General features: G+C 36.0%; 1 protein-coding gene across 2 annotated transcripts; it reads left to right on the plus strand.

Moving 5' to 3' along the window:
• Window positions 1-714: 714 nt before the first annotated feature.
• Window positions 715-7938, plus strand: LOC104236267 (filament-like plant protein 4). Of its 2 annotated transcripts, none has more exons than XM_009790156.2 (6): window positions 715-998; window positions 2408-2530; window positions 2990-3239; window positions 3328-5695; window positions 6507-6552; window positions 7165-7938. In XM_009790156.2, the coding sequence occupies exons 2-6, from the start codon at window positions 2414-2416 to the stop codon at window positions 7567-7569; spliced, it is 3186 nt and encodes a 1061-aa protein (XP_009788458.1). In that variant the 5' UTR covers window positions 715-998; window positions 2408-2413; the 3' UTR covers window positions 7570-7938. The 2 variants fall into 2 exon arrangements, with proteins under 2 accessions (XP_009788458.1, XP_009788460.1); XM_009790158.2 differs by lacking the exon at window positions 715-998 and adding an exon at window positions 1801-2092.
• Window positions 7939-10557: the final 2619 nt, after the last annotated feature.

The following is a 10557-nucleotide window of genomic DNA, read 5'->3' on the forward strand; positions in this document are numbered from 1 at the left end:
CATGACTCCATTTCCCCCTAATTACTCTCTTACAGCTCAACCCCATTTGCTTCTGCCACAAGCCTGCTTTAGAAGCACATTAAATATTTTTTCATATTTTGTGTCTACACTAAAATAAGTAATTGAATTTAAAAGGTAAAAATTACAACAAAAAAAAGAAGAAATATTATATAGTATCATTTAATGTAATAAAAATTTATATGCGTGGCATATACTTTACATTCATTGAGCTGGTACAAACATTAAGTGCCCACAAATTTATTCTATTCTCAAATTTTTTCTTCCACATTCAATTTATGTGAAACTAAAAGGTAAACAAAACTTTTTATCTACGAGACATTAATAAATTCTTTCCATAATTGATTTGGTATAAGTCCAGAAGTTATTAAAGCCGAAACATGCATAATAGAAAATATTACATATTGTATAAAAAAGAAACTTTTTATAGTGCTAAGGTCCTTTATACCGGTTAAAAACTTAATATGAAAATTATAACATTAATGTAATTGAATGCTTAAAATATTCAGGGCAAACTTGTCTTTTAAAAGAAATTAAAAAAAAAAAAAAAAGAAACACTGTCTTATGAACTGTCATCTCCTACTATTTAATTTACTTCTATCTATCTACCTCAGACATAAACTAACCGGAGATTATAATTTTGGGTATTTTCATTTATTGAACTTTACAATTTTTTTTCATTTAAAATATTTTTTGGAGTTTTCCAACGTCTTCTCTTTTAAGTGACACCTACTGTTGAAATATTTTTTTTAACCCCTCTTTCCCCCACCAACACCTCCTTCACTTCACCTCCGGCGACCTCATTTTCTCTCTCTAAAAACTCCCTCTCTCTCTCTAAAACTTGGACTAAGAAAGACTGAAACTTTATTTTTCATGAACTCAAATTGTACACTTAAAACTAACTAGATCCTATAAATTTTAACTAAATATCTACTGGGGTATAGTGTTCTTGTTCTTTTCTAGAGCTGCATTGCTAGTTGGTGAGTAAATTTTTTTTTTTTTGTTGCGAAATTTCTGATCTTTTTGTTTCCGTTACATTTGCTCTTAAGATGATGATGGTGTCAATGAGACTTTAAAAAAGTAATCTTTTTGTGTTGTTTTTGTTTCCATTTAGCTTGGTTTTTTGTGTTGCAAACGCAATGCTTTTTAATTTTGTTTCCATTTGAATCACTTCCTCTTTTTTCTCCTTTTTTTTTGGTTCTATGAACTTGTCATTTACCTCTGTTTCTGTCGGTGGGTTTACTTCAATTTCAATACCCATTTTTGGGGTTGTGTTGCTGGGATTCATTGCCTTTTTAGTTCCATGTTTTGTAGACAAACTGTAAATTCTTTTTTCCCTTTAAATTCAGTTCCAAGATTTGATTTTTATGTGTTTTTTTGCAATTATAGAGAGTTTGTAATATGTCCTCTTTGGTTTGGGTATGTGGCTTTTTTTAATTTTGGTGTTAAATATGAGCAATAAGGGGTGTGAAATTTTTAATCTTGTGGTGTGGGTGGGTGGGTGGGTGGGGGCATTTCAATGTGTATTGGTTCTAAGGGAGAAAAGATTATTACATGGATCATATTTTAGCAATGTAGGCGATGAAGTGCCTGGTTTTGTAAAATTTATTCATGTTGGAATATGGGAATGTGATATTCATGTTTAGTTTTTGTTGTTTAAGGTGGTCTGTCATTATCTTTAACTACTCCTGTTTGCCTATTTTATATTATCTGGGGTAGTTTTTGTGCCTTAATAATTGGCTTTGTTATGGAAATGCTATCACCAACATTTGATGTGAATTTTTTCATTAATATATGAGTATCACATTGATTCTCAGTTTCTCATTGAATTTCTGATTTTACCTATTTGGGATCTTTCAGGTTCCGGATTCTTGTATTACCATGCTTATTTGCTTGTAAAAATCTCGATTACCTATCAGCTCTGTCTACTCTGATTTTGTTGCGTTAAAAGTGCACTGGAGGTGTATCTTACAGGGTTATAATAGTCCTGCACTGCAGTGCAAATTCTCAGTTTCATCGTTTTGTGCTTAATTCTTTGACTAATTCCCATTCCAATTTAGTCTGAAATTTCAAGGTATAGCAACATTTCTGATATGTTCTAAGCTAGTGGAGGTGACATATTCCTGTATGTTGCTTATTCTCAGTGAATTAGGAGGACAATTTCTGAATATAGCTTATATTGTTCCTGAAATATAGGATTTTTGAGTTTTAAAGTTTACGTACTAGTTGGTGACGTCATGTTTCCGCCACTATTTAAGCTACTGCCCGTGGTATTGCTTGTCAAGCGTTGCCATTCATTTTGTGCTCTTCATTTATGACAGTTTTCTTTTTCCTTCTTTCTATAATAATTCGTTAACTGATTTCAGCCAACATTTTCCTTGTCGAACAGGCTACAATGGATCGTAGGAGTTGGCCGTGGAAGAAGAAATTATCAGATAAGACAGCAAGTGAGAAACCTGCAGCTCTTACAGTGGAATCAGCATCTGCCCCTTCAGACTCAACTGAATCTCAGGTGTGTCAGTTGATATCTATATAATTCGGAAAAATATGTAGTAAAATTATCAGTGAGGATTCATGCAGCCGACCCTAACTTGTTTGGCACTAAGGTTTAGTATGTGCATGTCAATTTCTATTTTCTTCTGGTGTGTCTTCTTGCTCCTTGACCTACTTATATTGCATATACAACACTGCTTTCATGTTGACCTTTAACGTACGAGGAGTTATACAAAAATTTTGCTACTTAAGTTGGTCGATACTAGCAAAGAACTACATTTATCTAAATTCTGAGTCTTTAAGTTGATGTTTGGCGGATGCTAGTCTTAAATGTTTAACCTGACCAATTATAAGTTTTTATTTAGTTCTGGAATTTTGTGTCATAGTTTTCAATTTATAACAATGATACTTTATGAGAAAGCTTCATTCAGTTTGTCTTATCTTTGTAATTTATGTTTTGATTTCCACTATATTTCAGGGTAAACAGGATAATTACAAGAAACCAAAATATGTGCAAATTTCTGTTGAATCTTATTCACATTTGACTGGACTTGAGGATCAAGTTAAGTCTTTGGAGGATCAAGCCAACTCTTTTGAGGAACAAGTGAAGAACTTAGAGGATGAAAACAAGGATTTGAATGAAAAGTTGTCTGCTGCGCAAACGGAAATGACAAATAAGGAGAACCTGGTGAAGCAACATGCTAAAGTTGCTGAAGAAGCTGTCTCAGGTGATGTTACTTATATGACGTGTTTTTGTTGCTATAAGTATTAAGCAAGCTTATTAACTTTCTTTATTGACGACATCTCTTTGGACAGGTTGGGAGAAAGCTGAGTCAGAAGCCGCGACACTGAAAAATCACCTAGAATCAGTCACTCTTTTGAAGCTTACTGCAGAAGACCGGGCATCACATTTGGATGGTGCACTCAAGGAGTGCATGCGGCAGATACGAAATTTGAAAGAAGAGCATGAACAAAAGCTGCATGATGTGATTCTCAGCAAAACCAAACAGTTTGACAAAATGAAGCTTGAGTTTGAAGCAAAGATAGCTAACTTGGACCAAGAGTTACTCAGGTCTGCAGCAGAAAATTCCGCACTTACGAGGTCTTTGCAGGAGCGTTCTAGCATGGTGATAAAGCTCAGTGAAGAAAAAGCCCAAGCTGAAGCAGAAATAGAGATGTTCAAGAGCAATATTGAGTCATGTGAAAAAGAAATACATTCTCTGAAATATGAACTCCATATTGCCTCAAAGGAGCTAGAAATTCGTAATGAGGAGAAAAATATGAGTGTACGGTCTGCAGAAGTAGCAAACAAGCAACACCTGGAGGGAGTAAAGAAAATTGCGAAACTGGAAGCAGAGTGTCAGAGATTACGTGGTCTTGTCCGGAAGAAGTTACCTGGGCCTGCAGCGTTGGCCCAAATGAAGCTTGAAGTTGAGAGTTTGGGTCGAGATTATGGGGATAGCCGTGTAAAGAAATCCCAAGGCAGGCCTTCTAGTCCACAGTTTTCCAGTTTACCTGATTTTTCATTTGATAATATGCAGAAATACCATAAAGAGAATGATCTACTCACTGAACGCCTTTTGGCAATGGAGGAGGAAACAAAGATGTTAAAGGAAGCTTTGGCACACCGGAACACTGAATTACAGGCCTCCAGGAGTATTTGTGCAAAGACGGAGAGCAAGCTGCAAAGTTTGGAAGCACAACTGCAAGCTAATGTTGAACAGAAGAGCCCAACAAAGTCCACAGTTCGATTGCCTACTGAAGATGGAAATGACGATAATGCTAGCTGTGCTGGGTCATGGACGACATCATCAATGGCTGAACTCTCCCATATTAAGAAGGAAAAGAACTTTGACAGTCCGCATAAATCTGAAAGTGCAAGTCACCTGGATCTCATGGATGACTTTTTGGAGATGGAGAAATTAGCTTATCAATCCAGTGGCACAAATGGAGCAGTTTCAAGTCCAGATGATAATTCAAGACCTGAAACTACAAACGCTGACACCTCTTCTCCGCAGAAAGAACATAACGAGACACTTATATCAGGAAATCAAGCATCTCCCAAAGAGGAAGTATCAACATCGAGTCGTCTATCCATTTCAGATGCATCGATATTCATGAAGCTCCAATCAAGAATTTCAATGGTTTTGGAGTCTTTGATTAAGGAAGCTGACGTTCAAATAATTCAAGAGGATCTCAGACAGATTTTGCAGGAAATGGGCGACACCATCCTACCACAATCAGCTACGAGCATTGTTGAGACTACTATTTGCTCTGATACTGCAACTGAATTTCAGCCCTCTCATGATGATGGTGAGGCAAACATAGAAAAGGAAATTCCTGTTTCACAATATAGTAAACCATGCGACGAGACAGTCAATGGTATTAGCAAAGAATTAGCTGATGCTATGTCTCAAATTCATGACTTTGTACTTGTTCTGGGCAAAGAAGCAAAGGCTGTCCAGGGAACAGCTGCAGATGGTAGTGGAATAAATGAAAAAATGGATGATTTCTCTGCCACTTATGCTGCAGTAATAAGCAGCAGGTTAAGTATGGTGAAATTTGTCCTTGATCTGTCTCGTGTCCTGAGTAATGCGAGCGAACTACACTTCAATATCCTCGGCTACAAGAATTCTGAAATAGAAATAAGTACATCTGATTGCATAGACAAGGTTGCTTTACCAGAAAATAAAGGTCTTCAGCATTCAGGAGAGGAGGGATACGCAAATGGTTGCACTCATTTTTCTGATTCCACTTCTGATCCAGATATTCCTCATGAAGGAAGCCTTGTTCCCACTTCAGAGTCAGCATCAACCTCTTTGAAGTGCTCGTTGGAGGAGTTTGAACAGTTGAAACTAGAGAAAGAGGATATGGCTCTTGATCTTGCTAGATATTCTGAGAACTTGGAAAGCACTAAATCTCAATTGTCTGAAACCAAGCAGCTTCTAGCAGAAGTGAAGTCACAATTGGTATCTGCTCAAAAGGCAAACAGTTTGGCTGAAACTCAGCTCAAATGCATGGCAGAGTCGTATAATTCACTCGAAACTCGGACTGAGGAGTTGCAAACTGAAGTAAACTGTCTTCAGGCAAAGATAGAAAGTCTCGATAACGAGCTTCAAGAGGAAAAGAAGAGTCACGAGGAAGCTTTAGCCAGATGCAAAGATCTCGAAGAACAACTGCAAAGGTTAGTGGTTCTTGTTCCACATTGGCCCTGGAATTATAAAATTTGATTCTGAGATCTTATAACCTAAGGCCAGCTTTTAATGTTATTGTAATTGCATTATGCTTTGGCCTGTTGAGTGTTCTGTTTTAGTGTGAGAGTAGCTATTGATCTTTACTTTACTTGAAGGTTTCAAGCATTGGTAAAATTTTGCGCAAACCCCCTAATCTTTGAATGAAAAGAAAAGCAACACCGGAAAGGGAAAAGAAACATGTCACTATGTGATTTGAATAATATATAGCTGATCTTTGTGGGTACGACCGGAACCTGTCTCTGACCAGCTCATAAGTAGCATCCCCCTGCTGGTCGGCACAGTGGCACGTCAAAAGCAAGAGTAATTTGACTGCCCCGCTGGTTGGGTCAATGGGTCCAAAGACTGAAATGGATAATCTGGAATGTAATCTGCCTAGTCATCACCAATCTGTAGATTTATTTTTGGTCTTTTCAACATCAGTGTTTCATGTTAAAGTATTTGATAATATTCTGTGAACTTGATTTTTCATGGTTTCTATTATTGTCATGTGACCAGGAGGTCACGGGTTCAAGCCGCAGAAATGCAGGATAAGGCTGCGTACAATAGACCCTTGTGGTCCGGCCCTTCCTCGGACCCCGCACATAGCGGGAACTTAGTGCACCGGTTTCTATTCACAAGCATTTTATTTTGTTTTTTTCCACGGAGTTGCCTTTACCGAAATATAGCAAGTTAAAAGTCAGTTGGAAGTTATGTCAAGTAGCATTTTAACTGTACTCAATTATCTTTTTCTATTTGAATCAGGGTTGAGAGTTGTCCAGCTGCTGAACTTGATGCCAAGAACAACCAGGTAGCTTTTGTGCTCCTATTTGAGTGATCAATCCAATCTATTGCAGTGATGTATCTTATACTAGTAGTTTAGAGCATATTGGGAAAAAAGATTGTGCTTCTCAATTTTTCGTCCGAACTTTTGGTCTAGTTTCATATTAGTTCAATTAAATACAATTGAATTCCTGTGGTAGTGGTGCTATACAACTGAATTTGGAAATAGCATCTACCTCTGTTCTTTGGGGTTTTACCGCTACTAGAAAGTAGACTTTCTTTTACTTTGCTCCATCTCTCTAAGTTTTCTTTCAGTGTTAGACATTTAAATTGGATGCTTTTAAAAGGGAGTCCAAACAATTTGAATGCGAAAATTCTCTGCTTTTTCAAAATGTTGGATGTCTGATTAGCTGTTATGGAACCTTTCATTCTTCTGAATAGTTCTAAATCAATATTCTTGATGTTCTTAGGCGCCTGATTTTCGGGTTTCAGGTTTCAGCAAACTTTTATGTTAAATGTATGAGTAATTTAAACAAGTTGGTATATATATTTGTTGTTAGCATCCTTGTACTAAGTTAATTGATGCCCTTTTCAATCGAAAGTGAGTGTCTGAAGAAGATGATCTGTTGATTTTCTCCAGGAGAAAGAGTTAGCAGCTGCAGCAGAGAAGCTGGCCGAGTGTCAAGAAACCATATTTCTTCTTGGAAAACAGTTGAACTCCTTGCGTCCGCAGACGGAGTTTATGGGGTCTCCATACATCGATAGAAGTTTAAAAGGTGAGGGCTTTCGGGAAGAACCGACAACCACCAGCATGAACTTGCATGAAAATGATTTGGCCGAGTCCCCTCCTGTGGATATATACAATGTGCCGTATAGTCCGTCGGACTCTGATTTAAACAATCCATTGAGATCACCAATCAGCTCAAAGTCTCCGAAACACCGGCCTACTAAATCTGGTTCTTCTTCATCTTCTGGTCCTACACCTGAAAAACAAGCTCGTGGTTTCAGCCGATTCTTTTCTTCTAAAGGAAAGAATGGCTATTAGCCTGCAGCTTGCACGCTTTGTATGCCATTCGTTTGACTAGTCTACTAATAAGATTGGAAGGCACGACATGTTGACTCGACTACTGTAGATAATGAGTTACAGATTCTCATTTTGCTTCGTTGCCACCCTCATGAGGTAATCACACTTTGGAATTTCCTATTGGCCAGTTCAGACTTAAAGGTATACAAGAAAAGTCACTTCTCTTGTTCTTTAGCTTCTATCTGTTTTTTTCTTTTTTGGTGTAGTGAAGTTCTTAAAATGTATGTACACGTTCTGCTCCTGGAAATTACATAGTGGAAGATGCCATTTTGTATTGTTGTCTTGTATGAAAGGATGTTTTGTGATTACTATGAAATAATAGTTGTATGACATGACTGTATATGATTTATATACTTTGTGAATACCCCGAGTATGGAAATGGTATTGATCTAGACTCCAGTTAGTATGACAAAGAAACTAAAGATTTTTTTTCTTTAAAAAATAATGAAATCAGCTCTTAAAATCATTTTGCTATCTCTGGTTTGACATTAATGTTGATGCTAAAATATGGCAGTGATGCTATAAGGTCGGAATTGGGCCGTGGAAGGGTAGCCCATATGAGGTTAGAATTTGGGCCGTGGAATGTGGTTTTGGTATTGGGGATTTGACATGGCATGACAACTAGGTCTAACAATTGGCATAAAAAAGCCAACGTTTTAGGATTTGGCATATGATAGCCTAAAGTTATTCTATCTCTTCTAGTTGTTCAACCACATCCTAAAAATAAGTCCCATCAAAATTATCTTCCTTAAAAATAGCAAAAATATTTAAAACCGTCTCTCTTCTCTCACACAACCATCATTCTAGAAATTAGGTTCCATTTCCATCAGTAGTATACGAAAAAGCCTAAATATTTTTTAATTATTTTTCTAGTTTTTTTATTTGTATATCCAAATATATATAACACAATAATAATTATATTATTTACATATCACAATGTATAACATAATAATAATGTGTATATCAAAAAAGTATATTAGAATTTTATTTTCCTTTTTGTATAACACATTTCAGATTGAAAATTCAAGTTCAAGACGACTCCACATATATATCCCCTATTGTATCCCATGTATATCTCTATGTACATCAGTGATAATGTCATGTATATCATGTGTATCTGTGTAGATTCATGAAAAATTATGTTATATATACGATATACAATGTGATATACACGGGCGTCTATACAAAAATTATGTTGTATACATGATATACACTATATACAAGTAATACACACGTGTGTGTACAAAGTAATATACACATACGTCCAAAACAAATTGTTTTGTTACACGATATACAAAGTGATATACACAGACGTCCTTAAAAACATGTGTGTGATATATATTGATATACGCGATATACAACGTAATATACGCATGTCGTAGTTGGATTTTTAGGTCTGTTTTTTTTACTTGAAACCAGTCTAAATTACTTCTAATCTTGCTCAAACTTTGTATATAACCTCGTTTAGGCATTTTCAACCAATTTCAACCTCACTCAATTGTTTAATCCAACATGAAAAAAGAAGAGAGAAGAAAAACAAAGTTAAAATGTATTTCCTCTCTCGTAATCAACCTTATCTTTTCATCCCACTGATTTTTTTGCATAATTTAAAAGAATTTTTGCTAAACTATGAGAGCGAAAGAGAAGAAATAGAATAAGAAATACAATGAGAGAAAGGGGGAGAGAAGCAGTTAACAAGAAGAGAAGTGAGCGGGGCTGGGGGGGGGGAGCAAACAGTTTGGGTCCAATTGATTGTGAGAGAATATATAAGAGAGTAGTTTTTTTTAGAATTTGGCTATATAATGCCAATTATTTGAGATTGTCTTTGTCAAATCTAATATCAGGCTAACAAATTACCAATTCCTATTATGTATTGTCACTTGGTGTGTTATCAACAATTAATATAGATTAATAACTACCCTACAATAACAGCTCCGTCTCAGTTCCAAATATGTGGAGGTTGAGTATGGGAATCTTTACTTACGACGTTACTCATGTCAATAGTATGCAAGTGCAAATAAAAAGTATTAGAAGTTTTATGTAATTTTTGAATGTATAGATCTCCCAAAGGCTAAATCACTCTAAAAAGCATAAGATCTATAGTAAAATTGCTAACGTCTAAAATATATTCTTAGCTAATATATATCTTTATATCATTTTCTAAGTTTGTATGAATCCCCAAAAATTGTAGATAATTCACTATTACTTTCTTCCAACCAAATTAAGATAACTAGATTGATTAGTTTTTTTAAAACATCATTTTTCATGTTGTTCCTATTTTTTCTATGATTTCTGTGGTGATACTAATATTGTCTCCTTTTGTCCTTTTTTTCTTGAGCCGAAGGTCTTTCAAAAATAGTCTCTCTACTCCTTTGGGGTAGGGGTAAGGTCTGCGTACATACTACCCTCCCTAGACCCCATTAATGGGATTTTACTGGGTTGTTGTTGTAGTATTTTTGTCAAGTAAAAGAGTTGTAATTTGGCAAACATCTTAAAATGAGTTTTAGCTTTTGTGTGCACTAATTGTAAGATTATTAAGTCGCAACCATAGTAGAGATTAAGACACAATTATGCAATTAATCTAGAATTAGAGTTCAAGGAAGCGTACCGTTAAATTCCATGGATTCAGCAGGGACAACAACCGACGATCAAGCCTGAGACCAACTTCTACGATCCACTAGCTATGCGCTCTCACAACCTAGAGAACTTGACTGATGGGACGTTTACCGTTACAACTTATTCAAAAGGCAGAATATGCTAGGATTTTTCTAATAGCTAGAGAAATGGGGTTGACCTCTATTTATAAAGAGTGTCTACCCATCCCAAGCCAATAATTATTGGGCCCCACTTATCCACACACACAATATTTAATATTAGGCCTTTTATTTATCCACCACTTGGGTCACGTCACTATCCTTTCAGGCTATAACAAATTAACGTAAGTTCAAA

This window comes from Nicotiana sylvestris, chromosome 4 (genome assembly GCF_000393655.2).
Source record: "Nicotiana sylvestris chromosome 4, ASM39365v2, whole genome shotgun sequence".
NCBI classification, from domain to species: domain Eukaryota; kingdom Viridiplantae; phylum Streptophyta; class Magnoliopsida; order Solanales; family Solanaceae; genus Nicotiana; species Nicotiana sylvestris.